Source organism: Pithys albifrons, chromosome 36, assembly GCF_047495875.1.
Source record: "Pithys albifrons albifrons isolate INPA30051 chromosome 36, PitAlb_v1, whole genome shotgun sequence".
NCBI lineage: Eukaryota > Metazoa > Chordata > Aves > Passeriformes > Thamnophilidae > Pithys > Pithys albifrons.
The window spans coordinates 1,079,712-1,099,863 of NC_092493.1; the positions used below are offsets into that span (position 1 = coordinate 1,079,712).

The 20,152-nt window shown below is 51.5% G+C and overlaps 1 protein-coding gene and 1 pseudogene across 1 annotated transcript; one reads left to right on the forward strand and one right to left on the reverse strand.

The window, feature by feature from the left end:
• Positions 1-864: 864 nt before the first annotated feature.
• LOC139684186 (zinc finger protein 420-like) overlaps positions 865-20,152 on the reverse strand; it is a 53,512-nt pseudogene continuing 34,224 nt past the window's right edge.
• Positions 11,944-16,727, forward strand: LOC139684189 (uncharacterized). Its single transcript, XM_071579792.1, has 2 exons — positions 11,944-12,740; positions 15,751-16,727. Exons 1-2 carry the CDS (start codon positions 12,066-12,068, stop codon positions 16,048-16,050), a joined length of 975 nt encoding a protein of 324 aa, XP_071435893.1. The 5' UTR covers positions 11,944-12,065; the 3' UTR covers positions 16,051-16,727.

Genomic DNA, 20,152 nt, shown 5'->3' on the forward strand with positions numbered 1-20,152 from the left:
GTTGATGTGGAGGCTGTGAGCAGTCCTGAGCCCTGCAGCAGCCCCTGAGCGACACAAGAAGCCCTCCCAAGGGCTGCTCCTTCCCCACAGCCCTTCCGCCCAGGCCTGTCAGCAGCTCCTTGGGCCGGCTGAGAGCTGCCCCTGGCAGGCAGCAGAGTCCCTGCCCCAGCACAGCGCCCTGGGCTGCAGGACCCTGCTCTGCCCCACAGCCCTGGGCACTCCTGGCTGCACCTCCCAGCTCCACAGCTATTCCAAAGTGCCCCCCAACAGTCCCCTCCTCACACTTCCCATCAGCTGGGGCTGGGACAGCTTTAGGAGATGCCTCCAGGAGCTCCCCAGGGCAGTGGGCAGAGCCCCAAGGCTGACAGAGCTTCAGGAGTTTTTGGATGATGGTCTGGGGCACAGGGTGTGACTCTTGGGGATGGGCCTATGAATCCCTCAGCCCCCAGCAGAGACAGGGGGTCACTGTGACCCTCAGAATGAGCGGTGAGGGACTTGCAAAAGCCATTTAGAACCCTAAAAATTGGCTGAAAACAGAAGGGTCTTCCTCCAAACAGTAATGTCACTAACCCCAAAATGCAATGTGTTCACCTCAGCTCATGAAAAAGAGAAAGAGGACCCCCAAAAGATTTTTATAGCAAAAAGAATTGGTGGAAAGCAGCAGGATTCCCCAAAAATAAGATTCCTGTGTCACTCCCTGTGGGGCCCCACTTCAAGTGCTGATGTCACACGTCCCCCACACTCCCTCACAGTTCTCCCCTCAGGATAGGAGGGCACCCTAAAAACTCCCTCAGTCATTCCAGATCCCACCTTATGCCTCCCAAATTCGTCTCCAAAATCCCAGTGAAATGCTTGGGAATTAGATATCTTTGTTTAATTTCTTTATTTTTACTCCAACATTGGGTGATTTTAACGGACGAAGATGGATGAAAAGAAAATTAGGGACATAGAAAAGCATTATTTGAGCGTGCAAACAGTTGGGTTGGGTGACCCATAGAGAGGCAGGGCCGTAAAGAATTTGAAATGTTATGAAGTTTGAGCAGAGGAAGAAGCTGTTTCTGCAGTCGGGGCACTCGTAGGGCTTCCCTTACTGGTGGATTCGTTGGTGTTGGGTCAAGGCAGAGCTGTAGGAGAAGCTCTTCCCACACTCCTCACAATTGTAAGGCCTCTCTCCAGTGTGGACGCGACAGTGGGTGATGAGGTGGGAGCTCCGGTTAAATCTCTTCCCACACTCCTCACACTGGTAAGGCCGCTCCCCAGTGTGGATGAGCTGGTGGTTGACGAGGGTGTCCTTGCGGTCGAAGCTCTTCCCACAGTTGGTGCAGAGGAAGGGCCTCTCCCCCGTGTGTGTGCGCTGATGCCTGAGGAGATGTGAGCTGGTCTGAAACCTCTTCCCACACATGGAACACTCGTAGGGCCGTTCCCCAGTGTGGATCATCTGGTGGCGGATCAGGTTGGAGCTGTGGCCGAAGCCCTTCCCACATTCTCTACATGTGTAGGCCCATTCCCCAGTGTGGATCATCTGATGGCGCATTAGGCAGGAGCTGGTGCTGAAGCTCTTCCCACATTCCAAGCACTTGTAGGGCTTCTCCCTGGTCTGAAGCCGCTGCTGCAGCAACAGGTCAAAGCTCCGGCTGAAGCTCTTGCTGCTTTCTGAGTGCAGGGTTGCTTTTTCCTCCTTGAAGAACCTTTCGTGGTCTTTGAGGTTTCTCCTTCTGCACGATTTCCTTTGCTTTTCCTCCCCACTGACTTCCTGCACTGTGGAGCTGTTCAAAATGGCTTCTGCCACCAGGTTCTGCCCGGGGGATTTGTCCTCTGTGCTCAGCTCGGGGCCTGGGGCAGGAAGGAACAAGGACACTCAGGGCATTTGCCTCTGGCCCACAGGGAAGGCCAAGGACATCCCCCCAAACCCGTCCCCGGCAGGACGGTGTCGGCAGCGGGGTTGTCCTGCAGCCGGGGCCATGCTGTGCTGGAAGATGCAGCACAAGAGAGGGGCAAAGGGGCACTTACTTCCCCCTCACCTGCCTTGGAATCCCGGGGTATCTTCCTCTTCCTTGCAGCCCCCTCCTCCATGTGGCCAAGCTTTGGAAAGAAGAAATCCTGTTTTTTTGGGGAAAAAAAACAAGGTGTGAGCACATTGGGTTGGGGATTCCTCCTGCCCCAGTCCAGTTCTAGAACTCACTGGGCTCCCTGTGGCCATAAAAACCTCTAAAACACCAAGATTCAGCTCACGAAAACCCTCCCAGGAGCTCATTCTCTTTGGCCTCTCTACTTTGAGGTTCTGGGTGTCCCTCCTGTCATGGCTGCTGGAGATCTGTGCATTGTGGGTCCTCCCTCTCCAGGGTCCCCACCCTCTCCAGGCTGCCAAGGCTCCAGGACCCTCCTACCTGGCCATTTCTGGTTTTCCAGCCCCCAAACCCCCATTTCTTTGACTTCAGGATCCCTCTGACCCCCCTTTCCCACACATCCCACATCTCCCAGACTGCACACTCCCTTTTCCTTTAACCTGGCATCCTGAGCACAGGGTTCCCATAGACTCCCCATCCCACTTCTCCAAGCCCCTACATCCCCCTTTCCTTGGCCCTGCGACACCCTGAAAATCCCCTTCCCCAGCACTGTGTCCCCCCTGCACCTCCAAGATTCAATCCAAAACACACAGATTCAGCCAAAAAAAGCCCTGCCAGAATTTCCCCCTCTCTGGTCTCTCCACTTTGGGGTTTGGGGGGGTCTCCCCTGTCTGGGCTGCTGGGAGTCCCACGTGTATTGGGGGTCTCCCTTCTCCAGGCTACCAACAAAGGGCCTGATCCAGGCACACTAACACCCCCAAGGGGGGTCCCCGCATTCCCCTGCACACCAAAGGTCTCTGCCATAAACCAACACAGAGACTCCCAAAAACACCTCCCAAGGACCCTCAATATCCCCCAGGGGGCATTGGTGGTTCAGCTTTGGGGTCCCGCAAGCCCCAACCATCCCCCTGAATACAACCCAACCCCCCAGAGCTCCCCCAGACTATTCAGGGATCAGCTTGGGGGTCCCGCAGCACTTTGTTGGGGCCCTTTGCCGTCCCTGTGTGCAGCTCCGGCTCCGCTCCAAGGAGCAGCACATCCTGGTACCCTTGGTGGGCTTTGGCCGAGCCCATCCCTGCTCTCGTGTTCCATGGCACAGCCCTTACGGCCCTTGGTGGGGCAGCAGGGGCACTGTGGAGTTTGGGGGGCCCAGCCAATCTTTCTCCCTCTCCCCTCTTTCCCACCCAGCCCAACGGTTCAGCTGAGAGTTCCTGGCGCACAGTTGGAGCCCTGGAAAAGGAAAAGGAGGAGCGTGTCTGTCCCCTGCCGTTCTCCCGGAGGTGTTCCTGGGTTGGCAGCGCCCACCCCGTTGGCAGGGTGGGCCCGACAGAGCAGACAACACAGGAGCAGGAGTGGGTGCCGGGCAGAGAGAGAACAGGTCTACCCGCCCCCTGCCGACTCCAGTCTGTCCAAATACGTCCAGGCAAGGGAGGGGGACCCGTGGATGAAAAGGGTCCGACGGAAACAGGAGGTCTACCTACCCGGCAGAGAGAGCAGGCCTACCCACTGTGCTTAGATCCACCCACCCGGCTGAGAAAGAACAGGTCTATCCGCCCGGCTGAAAGGGAACAGGTCTACCCGCTGGGCTGGAAAATACTCGCCGGGCTGGGAAAGAGGTCTACCCGCCGGGCTGGCACAGAGAACAGGTCTACCCGCCGGGCTGGGAAAGAGAAGAGGTCTACCCGCTGGGCTGGCACAGAGAACAGGTCTACCCGCCGGGCTGGCACAGAGAACAGGTCTACCCACTGGATTAGAAGAAAACATCTACCCGCCGAGCTGAGAAAGAACAGGTCTGCCCACCCATCCTAATACACGTGGGTCCCCCAGCAGCCCAGACGGGGGGGAACCCTGAGCCCCAAAGTGAAAAGACCAGAGAAAGAGAACTGGGAGGGATTTTTTGGCTTACTCTCAGTATTTTGGAGGGAGTTTTGGATGAATCTTGATGTTTTGCAGGTTTGATGTTGATGAGGGTTGTTTTTCCTGAATCTTGGTAGTTTGGAGCTTATTATGGACACCACATGCGTGGTGACTTCTGGAGATGGGGAGCAGAGAGGGGTGATCATAGAGCTGCGGCATAGTGGAGCTTCTCCTCTGACTCTCTGCTTGGGGTGGTGGTTCCCAAGGGCCCTCTCTCTCCAGGTTGCCAGGGGTGCTGAGGGTGCCCCCTCTCTGGAATCCCTGTTTTGGGGTTCCAGGGGGTTCCCGACCACCCAGCACAGAGGGTCAGGGGTGAAAGTACCCCTGGGACTCTCAGTAGTCCTAAGTGGGACCTCGGAGAGAGGGGAAAACGAGAACACCAAAAGGGTGAGATCACAGAGTGGGGGACCCCTGGCATTTCCAAGATCTCCAGCAGACTGGAAAACGCAGAACCACAGAGAGGGAATCCCAAAACACAAGGCACCCCCAACAGCCTGGACAGGGGGGACCCACAGAACCCCAAAGTGGAGAGACCACAGAGAGAAAATTTTTGAGAGAGTTTTTGGGAGGTGAATCTTAGTGGTTTGAATTGCTTTCATCTTAATTTTTATACTTTGGTGGAGTTTTTAACCAAATTTTGATGTTTTGGGGTTTATGGGGATCTGTGTCAAACACCTCCATTTGGGGGAATGGGAGGCTCCCAGGATTTTCCACCATCCAGAGATGCTCCTCAAGCAAAGCCCCTTTGGGGCTTTTTTCCCTACACTGTAGTCACTCCCCACTTGCTCACACTGTTCCCTTTTCCAAGAGCAACATCCCCAATTTCTCCCTTTCAGCTTCTAGAAAAAACCCAATCCATAAATCGCATTTCACTACTTCTTACGGCTGCCCACGTGCCTCACTCAGCTTCAGTTCTCCCTGTTTCAGTTGTCATTTTGAGTTCCCAGTTTGGGAGACCTGGCGTGGTTTGGAGGGCCCGGGAGGGTTTTGGGGCACCCTGGGGTGGTTATGGGGATCCTGGGGTAGTTTGGGTTTTCTGGGAGGAAGTTTTAGGGGAATCCTGGGGTGGTTTTCGGGGTCCTGGGGTAGTTTGGGAGTTCTGGAAGAGAGTTTTAGGGGAATCCTGGGGTGGTTTGGGCAGGTCTGGAAGCGGTTTAGGGTTCTGGCGAGGTTTGAAGTCACTGGGAGGGAGTTTAGGGGAGTCTTGAGGTGGTTTGCGGGTCCTGGAGAGGTTTAGGGTGATCTGGGTGGAGGATGGGAGGAGGTTGAGGGAATTTGGGAAGCTCTGGGTGCCCTAGAATGGGAGTTTAGCGGGTCCTGTGGTGGTTTGGGGGATCTGGAAGCAGAATTCAGTTTGTTTGGGGGCAGTTTAGGGGTTCTGGGCAGCTTAGACAGTCTAGGAGAGGTTTGGGGGGTCTGGGAGGGGGTTTAGGGGTGCTTGAGGGGGCCCGGGGTGTTTCAGGGGCTCGGGAAAGTTCGGGAGGGAATTTGGGGCATCCTGGGGGTCCGGGGCAGTTTGGAAGCTCCCAGGTGTTGGGGTGGGGGGTCTCAGGGGCATTTTAGGAGGGTTTTGGGGGGTCCTAAGGCCAGATCCCCGCGGTGGGGGGAGGGGCTTACCCGGCTTCTTCACCTTCACGGCTAACACGGCCCCCGGAGGGTCCCGAGGGTCTGTGAGGGGTTGGCGAGTCGGGAGGGACCCCCTAAACCCGCCCTGAGTCCCCGAATGCCCCCCTGAATGACCCCCAAATGCTCCCAAATTGTCAGAAATTATCCGAAACTCGCCGCCATTGCTCACCTCTCCCGGCAACGCCGTCGAGTCCCGCCCTCCGTCTGTGCCATCTCTGATGGATTGCCTCGCCTGCCCGTCTCCGCCTGCACCCAATCAGCGCTCAGGAATGCAGCGGTTCTGACCGGGCTTGGAGTCCCGCGCCATTTTGAGCCTGTCCCGTACTACAACTCCCATCATGCACCGGCGCCCATTTCTGGCCAATCATTGTTGGGACTACAACTCCCGTCCCCCCGGACCCCAAACTGCCCCAGAAGTGCCCCCAGGACCCCCAAGTGCTCCCTCAATACGCACTCTGGACCCTCAGATCCCCTCCCCGGACCCCTAAGTGCCCCCTAAGTTTATCCAAGACTCAAAAGTGTCCCCTGAAAGACTTCGAACCCCCAGATTCCATCCTCGGACCCTCAAGTGTCCCCCATGTGTCTCCTTGGACCCTCAAGTGCCACCCCAGTGCCCCACAGATGCCCCCTCAGACCCGTATGGGTCACCCAAGTGACCCCCAAGTGAGCTCTGAGCTCCCAGTTCCTCCCCAAACCCCCAGATCCCTCCAGCCCTCCCTTCCCATGAGGCCCTTCCCCGGGATTTGGGGCTCCACAGGGGGAACTTGGAGGGCCAGGGCGATTTGGGGCCATTTGGGGGGCTGGTGAGGTGGGGAAGGTATTGGGGTGGGATTGAGATTTGTGGTGGAATTAGGGAATTTTGGATGGAACGTAGGGAATTTTGAGTGTAATTCAAAGATTTCATTGCAGAATTAAGGGGGTTTGTAGTGAAATTAGGGGAGGTTGGGTGGAATTAAATGAAATTTGAGATAGAATTCAATATTCTTTGTATGAAATTAAGGAGATTTTAGTGGAATCCAAAGGATTTGGGAGGAAATATTAAAGATTTTAAGAGGGATTAAGGTATTTTTGGGTGGAACTAAAAGATTTGGGGTAGAAATAGGGATACTTTGGGTAGAAATATAGAAATTTTGGATGGAATTAAGAGGATTTGTGGTGGAAACAGGGAGATTTGGGAATTTTAGATGGAATTAATAGAATTTTCAGTGAAATAAATGTGATTAAGGGGGTTTAAGATGGAATTAAGTGAATTGTGGGAAATATTATTAAGGCTCTCCAGTAGAATTAAAGGGGTTTTGGGTTAAACTTGGGGATTTGGAGAGAAATGAGAGGAATTTTATGTGGAAATAAGAAAATTGTGGGTCAAATTCCGGGGATTTGAGGAACAATCAGCATGATTTTCATGGCTTTATAGGGATTTGAGGTCGAATTAAGGCAACTTTGAGGAGAACTGTTACAGTATGAGGTGAAAATAAGGGAATATTTTGGTGGAATTAAAGGAATGCTGGATGGAATTAAGAAGACTTTGACTTGAACCTTTAGGGTTTTGGGGTAAAACTGGGAAGATTTGGGATTAAATTCTGGGCATTCCAGGAGAGGTTAAGGGAATCTTGAGTGGAATTCAGGGATTTCAGGAGGAATTAGGAGGCTTCATGGCACCATAAGAGATGATGGGACAGAGCAGGTGAGATTTTTTAGGGTGCAAAGTCAACACATCCCCTCTTCCCAATGAATTCCCAACGTCTCTCTGTGTCCTGATGGATGTTCCTCACCCTGTATTCACCCAAGTGCCCACAGGGAACCAGGAGGGTGTGGAGAGCACCAGCCAGGTGTGTTCCCAATGTGGGTCACGGGAATGTGGGTCACCAGGTTGTTCCCAATGTTCCAGGCTCAGGAGGATTCCCAGCACAAAATAAAGACACTAAAGCACAGCAGAGGAAGCAAAGCAAATTTATTGGTGAGCAAACAAATGGATCCTGTTCCTTGGCATAGCAAACAGCACATCCCAGCCCTGCAATCTCCCCAAGCCAATGGATCCTGTTCCTTGGCACACAAACAGCACATCCCCAGCCCTGCAATCTCCCCAGGCCAATGGATCCTGTTCCTTGGCACACAAACAGCACATCCCCAGCCCTGCAATCTCCCCAAGCCAATGGATCCTGTTCCTTGGCACACAAACAGCACATCCCCAGCCCTGCAATCTCCCCAAGCCAATGGATCCTGTTCCTTGGCACACAAACAGCATATCCCCAGCCCTGCAATCTCCCCGAGCCAATGGATCCTGTTCCTTGGCACACAAACAGCACATCCCCAGCCCTGCAATCTCCCCAGCCCGCGGGGCAGGAGCAGCAGGTGCAGCAGCACTGGTGGCAGGGCAGGCAGGCAGTGCCCCTTCAGGCCAGGCCCTGCACCAAACCAGGCCCAGCTGGGCCTCCTCACCCCCAGCCCAGCCCAACCCTCCTGGCTCCTCTCTCTGCAGAGCAGCTTTGCCAGCTGCAGCACCAGCCCCTGCGTGCCCATCACACCAGCCCAGGCTGCAGCAGCTCAAGGGGCTGACTCCGGGACAACAACGGTTCTGCCCTTTATTGTCCCTGGGGCACAGGCCAAGCTCTCAGCACTTCCAGCTCTCACTGATGGCTCTTTCTCCAGGCTTCAGTTCTCCACAGGGAAACTCTGCAGTGTTTTCTCACACCACATCAACAAGCACAACCACAGACCGAACATGACAGGCCCAGAGACAGCTCTAGTCACTGACACAAAACCTCCTCAGAATACAAAGCTTCCTCTGCCTCTGAGGATTGGGAGGATAAGGCTTAGCCACAGTCTGTTCTATTTGCATGCATTGCAGTTTGTCACATGATTATGGAGCACAAACTCAGGTTGCATGGAGAATGGATTGAGAGCAGCCCCAAAGAGGAGAAGGACTTGGGGATGTTGATTGATGAGAAGGTCAGGCAGCCCTACTTGGCTGGGCAGGGAAGCCACTGGCAAGAGACCAGTGCTCCCTGAGCATCCCAGCACGGGCAGTGGCTCCTCTGGGCCAGCGAGGGGCTGGGAGAGGGGTCTGGGGCAGTGTCAGAGCCCAGAGGGACCCCCAGCAGAGTTCAGATGGTGTAAATCCAGTGTGCTGGTTGGACCTGCTGGCAGCTGCCTGTCTCTCACTGAGAACTCGCTGGGCTCTCCCTCATCCAATCTCCTTTCAGAATGGGATTTAGGGAACAGATCTGAAGCCTCCCTGCAGGGTCCCCTTTACTCCTGCAGCCCCTGGCACTGCAGGTGTGACAATGATGGACTAAGCAGAATTTTGAGGCTCCCATGAAACCACTAGAACATCCATCTAAAATAGGCAGTGCACAAAGAAATTTCTGGCACAGATCTGATTTTTTATTAGAAATCTATGCTGTATAAATTTATTTTTTCCACCTGAATTTTATCAGTAAAATTGCAATTGCCTCTTTCGATCAGTGCCACCCACAGTGCATTTGTGACAGTGAACTCAGTGTTTCTGTCTCAGCTGTCGCCATCAGCAGACATTGCAATGCCCACAAGCCCCTGAGCACTAAGTCAAGGAGAGTTGGGGCCATCCAGGGCGCATTTGCAGCACTCAAACACAGTCCTGTTGCTGGTGCTCTTGAAATAGAATAAAATTCCAGAGGCCACCCCAGAAATTGCCTCTGTAGTGTCAATTAAAATTAAAATATCCACCCTCCCGTCCGAGATGGACCTCTGGCCAACAGTTCCTGCCCACTCCTGTGCTGGTTGCTCCTGAGTGACCTTGCTGGCAGGTCCTAAACAGATCTTTTCAAGGGTTCCTTGTTTAGAAACTAAACTCCAGCACCTTTATTTTCACCAGAGATGTGTGAGAAAGTGCAGTGCTGGTGCCAGTCAGGGCAGGGCTGAACACTGGGGTGACTTGGCAGCTCCCTCTGCACCGTCTGTGCCACCTGCATTCCCTGGAGAAATATTTCTGCCCAAATGGAACACAACAGTGGCCTGTTGGACACGCTGCCCCAAAGGGGTAACTGAACATTTGGAATAAAACAATGACCCCTCCCAAGAGCCAAGCAAAGCCTGTAGCTGTTTCCTAAAAGCATCATGTGTGGTGTCCCCAGTTGTGTCTCTGGGCAGGTCTGGAGGGGCTGCTTTGTGCAGGGCAGCCCGGGGGGCCCTTGGCCCACGGGCAGGGCTGCACTCTGGGGGTCGGGGCTTTGGTTCCTTGGTGTCCAGGGGACATTGGGAGTCCCTGAACCGGGGGGGGGGGACGGTGGGCAGGGCTGGCAGGGACAAGCTGTGGTGCCTGTGAAAAACAATGTCAGTGTTCCCATGGGGCAGCTCTGCAGGGCCAGCAGGTCATGCTGCCCCAGAACAGTCTGTGCTGTGGGTGGGTGCACACACAGGGAAGAGGCTGGTTTAGGGCTGGTTTAGGAATGGTTTAGAGCTGGTTTAGGACTAGTCTGGGGCTGTCCTTATTCCCACGCAACCATGAGTGCCCCTCTGATTTATATTTAAATTTAATTTGGAGCACTGGAAAGTCCTCCTGGCGACAACACAGAGGGAATCCCTGAGTATTTGCAAGCACCATCATGGTGGAGAGAGGGACCTGCAGCAGCTCAGCCCCCAAAGCCACATCAATCAGCCTCTGCTGGCAGCTCTGCCCTCCTGCCCCTCAGGGATTGCCACTGCCCAGGAGCTACTCCCTGCTGGAAATACAGGAGGAATCTGCTCCAACCCCTGCCTGGAGCTGGGCTCTCATGGATTTGGGGGAGTTTTAACATGGACTCAAGGGTGCTTTACCCCTTTTGGATGCCTCACCTTGTCCCTGCAGCAGCCACACCATGATGTCCACCAGGACCAGTGGCCCAACCCCTCCAGCTCCCAGCAGAGCCCAGAGCCAGTGAGGACCTGCAATGGGACCATCCTGGGAGCGAGGGAGGAAGCAGCTCTTCTTCTTCTCTGCTCCCTGCTCTGCTTTTAATGCTCTGCCTCAGCTGCAGGTCCCCCACATCCCTCTGCTCAGCCAGGAAACCTCACAAGGCTCTCTGGGAGCCCAGAAAACCCACAAGGTGCCTCTTTGTTCCCTTGTCCCAGCAAAGCTGCAGAGCCTCAGAGCTCAGTCTCTCCCTCTCCTGCCCTGAGCTGCACCCAGAGGTGTTCTGGGGATGGAGAGACCCCCCAAGCCAATCCCTGGGGATGTTTGGAGTGATCCCAGAGGGGGCTGCAGGGCCCCCTCAGCCCTGCTGAGCAGGTGAAGCCCTGCATGGTGTCTGTGGGCACTGGCTGTATTTTCCATCACCTCCCTGGGGTGAGAAGAACAAAACCTGCTGGTGCCAACACTGTGCCCCAGGCTGGGGGTGGGCAGCAAACCCTCTGGAGGGCAAAGCATTGGAGTTTGGCCACCAGCAGCTCAGGAAAAGGCACAGAAGGTCCTTTTCTTCCCCAGGATTTCCTGCAGGGAAGGGATCCAGCCCCATCAGGGACATTGGCCCCTCCAAACCCGTCCCCCCAAGCAGAGCCCCCTGGGATGGGGCAGAGGGGCTGAGGGACATCACTCACCGGGGCCCTTCCGGGGCACAGCAGGGCTGGCACAGATGGTGGTCAGTGCCCTGTCCCTGTCCCTGGGACATTGGGATCCGGGATAACGGCGGGGTTTGGCCCCTCTGGAGCAGGAGCAGAGCCCGGCAGGGGGGTGGGCTCGTGTCCCTCCAGGCTCTGAGTCGCTGTCCATGTGTCACCGCAGCTGCAGGAGCCACAAAGAGCCACTGCCGAGGGTGAAGCTGCTCCGAGGGGTGTGAAGGGGCTGTGGGGGGAGAGAGAAAGGTGCTGAAAGGGCTCCTGAATGTACAGCCCCCACCTCCTCCTCCTCTGTTGGGATTTTATATGCTCTTAGATCTAAAGTGTGAGTTGTGTGTTGAACTTGTTTCTGTGCTTAGCATGTTGTAGCTTCAAGGACTAATTAATGAGGTCAGCAGCTCCTGCCGCCCTCTCAACAGATGTGTGTAATCGGCCAATTAGAGCGGGCATTGTCATGTAAACAGCATTGTTAACCAATTATCAGTGCCAAGGTGGCAGAGCTGCGGAGGGATTCAGCTTTTGAAGTGTATAAGAGTTTGTGAGCGGAGGAATAAAGTTGCCTGTTGCTGCTAACTTCTGTGAAGTCGTCTCTGCAGGTCACAAACCCGCCTCCCTCCGTTATCTGGCACCCAAAACAGGTTGCTAGCGTTCGCAAAATCTGGCTGGACCAGACGTGCGATTTTAGTCCGCAGAATCTGAAGAATTCAGACAAGTGGACCCGGTCCCGCAGAATCCGGTACCTGGACGTGCAGGACATTGCCCGCAAGATCCAGCTCATCTGGACATGTGAGTGCCCCTCGCAAGAGGAAGTAGTGGGAGGACAGGTCGAACACGCCAAAGGTTTTGTCGACACCCCGGGCGTGAAGGGCTGTAAACGAGTGAAAAATGGAGAAGGATGCAGCCCAGCAATTGTTCTTAGAGTTTCTCGCTGTGCGAGGCGTTGCTGTGTCCACGAAAAAGCTGTTATGTTTGCTCGCGTGGGCTAAGAAAGCAGGACTCTTTAAACTGTCATCGCAACTTTTTGATGTGTTGGAATGGGAAGAAGTAGGTAATAAGCTCTGTGAAAAAGCAATAGATGGAGGCAAAGAGGCGAAAGAACTAGGACCAGCCTGGCGAGAAGTTATGAGCCACCTTAAGCAGTACCAGACTGAGAAAAAAGTGGCTATGGCAGCTCAACATATGCTAGATGACAATGAGGACCGGCGTGGCCAGTCGGGACTTTTCAAGACGGTTCCTGTAGCCCCTGGCGTGGAAGTACCAGTCCTTCAGAACGCTGGTGAGGCGCAAGAGGCTGCCGCAGCTGCTGAAGCCTCAAATTCCGCTACGTCAGCTGCCGATGCTGGGGACTCTGGCTGCCGTCCGAAAACGCCGAGGTCGACCCCGCTCCCGCCCAGCGGCTCCAGCGACTCTGACTCCGATGACGACATCGCCCGCAAGCGCCGAGATCGGGGCTCTCAGATCCCCTCCGCTCCGCGCTATCGGCCGCCGCTGTGGCCTCCACCACCCCCTCCCCCCACCGGCATCACAGATAACATGAGGGCTCTTGACTTCGGGAATGACGTAATGATAGAGTCGGGTGGGGGGTTACTACTACGTCCTAGGAATGGGGGAAATTGGTCCGGGATAATATGGGATGCCTTGCTGGAGGGTGATTGGGCGGCGGTAGGGGCTTTGGGGTCTCATTGTGGGTTTCCCGTACTGCAAACCACCAACCCGCAGGGCCAGGCCATAGGAACTCACAAGCCTTATGAATGGAAGCTGTTACAGCAGCTACGAGCTACGGTTACTCAATACCAGCTGCATAGTGAACCGGTAAAGCAAATGTTGGGGTATGTCTTTAGCGCAGAGCTTTTGTGTTCAAATGACTGCATGGCCTTGGCAAAATTGCTATGCACACCATCTCAATATGTGCAGTGGGAAAAGTTATGGGAGGAAGAATGTAGAAAGGTTGTGAATACACCAGTGCCGCAGGGGCATGCACTGCATGGGTTACAGCTCGATATGCTAATGGGGCAAGGCCCGTACTAAGCGACTCCCAGACAGCTCCAGTTTCCTGCTGAGTTCCATAGAGCGTCTGCAGAGGCAGCTCATAAGGCGTTGTTGTGTATCCCAACAGAGAAAAAGGGGCCAAATTGGGCGAATGTGCGTCAGGGTGAGCGAGAGACTTATGAGACCTTTATAAATCGCTTAGTCAGTGCTTTAGAATCTGACGCGGATTTGCAGGAAGGTATGAGAGAGAATCTCCCTAAGACCTTCGCCTTTGAACATGCAAATGGTAAAAATAGATTGCTCTTAAGCACTTTGCCTAAGGAGGCCTCGCTGGTGGATATGCTGGACCGTGTTTCCAGAGCTCAGGCACAACAACAAAGTGTATTTTTAGCTGAAGCTGTGGGGGCAGCGGTAAAAGAGGAGAACAAGGCTATTGCTGACATTCTTGACCAACTCCCTGCGCGGCTTGCAGCTGTAACACAGCCGCATTCCAGCTCACTGTCCACCTTGTGTTAGCTCTATGTAGCGGCTGCGCTAACTCCCCTAAGGCAAGCATGGCCACATGTATTAATTTACCAGTACCTAGACGATGTGGTTTTCTGTCAACAACAGTCCTTTACTTCTGAACAAATTCAGCAAATCCTTGATACCCTCTCTGCCTTTGGACTTCAAATAGCACAGGAAAAGCTCCAGATTAGCCAGCCCTGGAAGTATTTAGGGTGGGCTATCTCAGATTCAGTGATCCGTCCCCAAAAACTGACCATATCAACAGAGGTTGTTACCCTGCATGATGCTCAGAAACTATTAGGGGATCTGCAATGGGTACGGCCAGTGGTAGGCTTACGGAATGAAGACCTTGCACCTCTGTTGCCACTGCTGAAGGGTACAGACCCTACCCAGCCTGTCTGTGTCTCTGATGCACAACGTATGGCCCTCCAAAACATTGTAGACAAAGTTAATAATAGATGGGCACACCGCAGAATTCTCAATTTTCCATTTTCGGTTTTTGTTCTCCTGTCGGCCCCATTCGTGAATGCAGTGATTGCTCAATGGCAAAAGAAAAAGGGGGGAAAACAGAAGGAGAGAGTGTGTTTGATAGAGTGGGTATTTGGTCCAGTTATGCCCAAGAAAAGCATTGTGCCACTCATCGAGAGCATGGCAAACCTCATCATGAAGGCTAGAACAAGAACAGTTGCCATTTCAGGGGCAGAACCAGAATATGTCCATCTGCCCATGACACCAACAGAACTTGAATGGGCCTTGAATAACTCAGAGGTGCTTCAACGAAGCTTGCTAGGATGGTCAGGTTCCATAACCACAGAATTTCCTACAGGGAAACTTGGGACCTTGTTAACCACGCAGAGATGGTCAGGCATACCCTTGTGCTCTAGAACACTGCTGGTGGATGCTGTCACTGTGTTTACTGATGCAGGGAAGTTATCGAAAACTGCTGCCATTGTGTGGAAAACAGATAATCAGTGGCAAAAGAAAGTGCTAAAGGGAACTGCTGAGGATACATTGCAGACACTAGAACTTACCGCAGTATGTTGGGCATTTAATCACTGGATGATGAGTTCACTGAATGTCGTAACAGATTCATTGTACGTTGCAGGTGTGGCCCAGCGCATTGAGGATGCAGCAATAAGAGAAACTGGTAGGCCGAGATTAGTACGATTGTTCCAACAGCTCCAGCAAGCTACTCGACAGCGCAGCTTGCCGTATTGTGTAATTCACATACGGAGCCATCAGTGGAGTTTGGGTCTGGGACACGGCAATGCAAAGGCAGATGCACTAGTCTCTGCAGCAATAACGATCCACTGTCCACTTAACAAATTCGAGTCTGCCAGGATGGCGCATAGTCAATTCCACCAAAATGCTAAAGGTCTGATGAGGGACTTTGAGCTCTCTCAGGCAGAGGCCTCTGGAATTGTGAGAACTTGCCCTCAATGCAGCCACCATGGGCCTGGAATTGGCATGGGAGCAAATCCACGTGGGTTAAAAGCCCTAGAAATATGGCAAATGGACGTCACACACGAAACCAGTTTTGGGAGGCTTAAGTACGTCCATGTCACAGTTGACACTTACTCGCGGTTTGTATGGGCCACTGCGCAAACAGGAGAAAGGGCTTTGCATGTTAAACGGCACCTGACGCAGTGTGTGGCAGTCATGGGGGTTCCAGAAACCATCAAAACAGATAATGGGCCTGCATATGTCAGTCAAAGTGTGAAAAAGTGGTTTCAACATTGGGGAATTAAACATGTAACAGGGATTCCACACTCCCCTACCGGACAAGCTGTAGTTGAACTAACCAATAAAACCTTAAAGGAATACTTGGATAAATTTAAGGATGAATTAGATATTCAGGAGAAGCTAAACAAGGCACTCTTTGTAATGAATCATTTATGTATTTTTGGGGATAATGCAGAACCTGCAGCTCTATTACATGGTAGAGCTCTGCCCAAAATACAGCCCAACTGTACTGTCAAGGTTACTTATAGGGATCCTAAAACAGGTGAATGGAAAGGCCCTGATGAAGTAATATTCTTTGGGAGAGGCTATAATTGTGTTTTGACACCAACAGGACCTCAATGGATTCCGGCAAAGTGGACCAAGGCAGCCACCAAACAACAAGATAAAGACACACCAGACGACGACAATCAGCGTGGCGACGATATTACTTTTCGAGATCAACCTGTTGGACTCTGCCAATTGTTTGGGTCTGCTTAGGTCATATAAGTTGTCACCTGTAATAACGATAGAACTGTGTATGTTTGGTAGTTCTGCTGTTATGAGTGAAGTTAGCCTTACTCTGCTGCCAACTCAGGGTATTTGGTTTGTCTTTGACAACGTAACCAGACTGCAAGAGACTTGTGTTAGCTAATCTCAAATAAGAAATCCTTTTATCATATGGTTAAGTAGTATTTTAAGTCTTCTTAACTCTAATCAGTGCCTTATAACTCTTACTATGCCGGCATTTATCTGTTTTAGTGACTAGTGTGGATAAGGTTTCTCTTTTAAGTTTTTAGTTTACCTTCTTAAGATTAATAAGTTAGCATTGTAATTCGGTTAAGTTAAGTTAAGTCTTAATGATATTATTGCTGTGTGTGTTTATATTATGCTCTTAGGATGTTAAGTTAGGTATGTTAAGTAAGCCATTCTGCAGACAATTAATCAAACACGAATAGTTCAAAAAAAATAAACGGGGGAATTGTTGGGATTTTATATGCTCTTAGATCTAAAGTGTGAGTTGTGTGTTGAACTTGTTTCTGTGCTTAGCGTGTTGTAGCTTCAAGGACTAATTAATGAGGTCAGCAGCTCCTGCCACCCTCTCAACAGATGTGTGTAATCGGCCAATTAGAGCGGGCATTGACATGTAAACAGCATTGTTAACCAATTATCAGTGCCAAGGTGGCAGAGCTGCGGAGGGATTCAGCTTTTGAAGTGTATAAGAGTTTGTGAGCGGATGAATAAAGTTGCCTGTTGCTGCTAACTTCTGTGAAGTCGTCTCTGCAGGTCACAAACCCGCCTCCCTCCGTTACTCCTCCTCCTCCCTTTCACTGCAATGGACTAATACAAATATAATGATGTAAATATAATATATATTATATATCATCAATATTATTTTATCATTATTATACTTACAAAATGTTTATATTTTATAGGTTTGTTTAAAAATATTATTTTAAATAACATTCTAATTCTAATTGTTTGATTAGATTTCCATGGCAGAATTTGATTATTTATTTATTTAACATTTAAAATATTTATATATAATAAAGTATTATTTTAAATAATATTTTAATACTAATCATTTGATTATATATTCATAGCAGAATTTTATTATTTATTTATGCATCTATTACACATATTAATTAATTTATAATATTTTCAATAATACTAATACATATCACGAAATAGTTATATATATTAATAAGAAGACTTATATATTTATATATAATAATAGCAAAAAATATTATTTACTATATTAATAAATAATATATAATGCTGAAAATATACATAATTATTTAATTATATATTATAAAATAATACTTTCATTACTATTATTTGATTATATATGCATTGCATGTTTATTTGTATAATTTATATGCTTATATATTATAAAATATTATCTAAAGTAACATTTTAATTCTAATTTAAATATATTTTATTCTAAAATTTATTTTTATTTTTAATTTCTTTATTATTGATTTATACGTAATTTTAATGCATTTCTTTTACTTATTTTTATTTACTAATTTATTTTAATGATTTATTTTTATTAGCTTAATAATTAAATTAATATTTTTGTTTCCACTTATGAAAGCTTTTGCTAATTAAATTATTCATTATTCATTTGTTCCTGATTAATTATCATCCCACTGTGCCCTGTGCCCCCAGCCCTTGGTCTGCAGAGCGTTGCCAGAGGAACAGAAACCTTTGCACAGACCCCACAAACTCAGGGAGAGGGATCAGGGCACAAAATGGGTCTGAAATGAAGCAAAGCTGCTTTTTATCCCAACAGCCCTTGGACAGTCCCACCTGGGGGGTGCTGGATGTGTTGTTCACCCATCCCCACTCCTGCCCTGCCCTCACTCCAACCCACACTGGCTGCAGGTTCCTGCCTGGAAAAGCCTTGGGGTTCTCCTGGGAAATGGAGGTGACCAGTTGTTCCAAAAATCTCTCTGGGGAGAGTTTCATGGGATGCAAAGCCACTGAGGAAATGTGAATCCCAAATCCATGGGGCACAAGTGTCCCTGTGCCCTGAACACCACCCCAAAGCCTCCTCAATCCCTGCCCACCTGAAAACCCAGGACTTTGGGGTCCTTTTCAAGCCTCCTCCTCCCTATTTCCCATTTGTGTCTCATTCTGGAGCACCACCAGCTCACAGGCCTGATCTTCACAGCTTCTCTTTCCATGAGCCCAGTTTCCCAATTCCTTGCAGAGCCAAGAGCTGAGGGAGCTCAGGGGGTGCAGCAGCCTGGGACACAGGGCTGGAGTGGAGCACCTGGAACCTCCTGGAATGGGCTCAGTTTGCAGCCCTTGGCAGGGCTGGGAGTTGGTGGCCGTGGGACCCTCCAGCCCTCAGCTCCTCCCTCAGCCCCTTCCCTCCCCTCCCAGCTGGGTTGGCTCCCCTGGGGCTGCTTTTGGCCACCAAGGGAAGGGCCTTGGAGGCAAAACTGTACCAATTCCAGAGGTTTTCCAGCCTTTCCCTGCTCTTTTCAAGCCCAGATCCCATTTTAGAGGCCACCAAACCCAACTCTCCCCATGAGTTTAGAAACCTCAACATGGGGATGGAGAAGCAAATGGAGCCCAAAGGTAACAGACACAAAAGTCTTCCCAGAGCCTGAAAGAAGCATTTTTCTGCCCAAATACACTCCCTGTGACATTTCTTGGCTGGAGAAAGTCCATCCCCAGAATGCCTCAGATTGGCACAAACTGTTTCCCTGCCCATGACAAGTCCTGAGAGTGACACTGACCTCGGACACCCTCTGACATCGTGACTGAGGCGAGTCTGGCCCCCAAAAATGGCACCAGCCAGGCCTCTTATCTGTTTTCTAAAAACATATTTCTACATTCTGCAGCCTTCCCTGTGCCTGGGGAAATGGGGCTGAGCACAGCCAGGGCAAGGGACTCACTGGGAATGCAGAAACACCTGAGGGGGCAATGCTTGGGCCAAATAGGAGGAAAACAGGTGGAAATTCCTTAAATTGATTCACAAAGATTTTATTTGAGGTTCCTAATGTGAGGCTGAAGCCTGTCAGGGGCTGGAGCTCTGCAGTCACAGGCAGGTGAGCAGGAGACAGGTACTATTGGGTGTTTCTTCCTCAAAATATGGGCTGAGAGGGACTTGAAATGGCCTTTGCTGTTGGTTTTGACCCAATCTTTGGCCTCTTTGATCCCCTGACAGGAGTTCTGACCTGAATCACAGGGATGGCACCACTCCCACTGGGAAGGGGTGAGTCTGGGGTTTGATTGAATTTTACATCATCTTTATTTTGACTTTTCTTCTCCCCTCCCCCCCGTGTCATTGTCCACCCCCGAAATTCACATTTTTTCCAGATTGAAGACACTTGGACCACTCCATGAAACAACCACCAATTCCCAACCTTGTTCCCTCCTTTTTCTTCGTGTTTTTGGGTGTTAAGCCCAATTTGGGGCTGGCCCCAGAACCCCCAGCATTAGCTATTGATAGAGGTACAATGATTTTCTTTCTCATGTATCCAAGACCTGATGGAAAAAAAAACCGGGAAAAAATACCAGGAAATTGTCCCAGTTTCTTTCCGCACCAGGAAACAGGATAAAAGAGGATAAGCCCAAAACCACGGGGACCCCACAGGGGAGAAGGGCAAGGACTCCAACCCCTCTCCCTGAGCAGCAGCACCACCACCAACTGAGTGGGACCCCCATTCCCAGCTCCCTGCACCGCTGAGGGGGAGGAGGCCCAACTGGGAAGGAGGGAGGGGTGGGGGGAAGGGGTTTGTCGGGTTAAGTTCTACTTCTCATTCTCCTGCTCTCATTCTGGCAGTAACAATTTAATTCACACGCCCACTCAGAGTCTGATTTGCCCGAGATGGTGCTCGGGGAGGGATCTCTCCTGCCCCGGAGCGCCGATCCCGGCCCCGCTCGCAGCTCCCTCGGCCCTCGACAGCAGCAGCAGAGCCCGCGGGGCCCGACCCAGCGCCAGGGCCGGCCCGGCAGCGGCGGAGCGGGGGCAGCGGGGGCTGCGGCGGGGGGAGCGCCCGGGGCACCGGGGCGGGACTGACCGATCCTGCCCGGCCCTGCCTGACCCTGCCCGGGCTCTTCCGCCGATCGGGGCGGGTCGAGAAGTTCCGCCCGGAAAACGATGGGCGGGCCCAGAAAGGCGGGGCTGGAGAATTTGCCGAGTGTGCATTGGCTGCTGTACCTGTCACTCTTTGATCCTGAGCGCCCATTGGCCATTTCCGCCGTCACTCCTCGCATTGCCCGCGCGTTGCCATGACAAC

What these genes read in the sequence shown, in the direction of transcription:
- LOC139684189 (XM_071579792.1), top strand. Translation starts at nt 12,066, where the DNA reads ATGGAGAAGGATGCAGCCCAGCAATTGTTCTTAGAGTTTCTCGCTGTG. An exon ending in CTCTTGACTTCGGGAATGAC is followed by an intron (nt 12,741 to 15,750) that starts GTAATGATAGAG and finishes TGACACCAACAG; the next exon opens with GACCTCAATGGATTCCGGCA.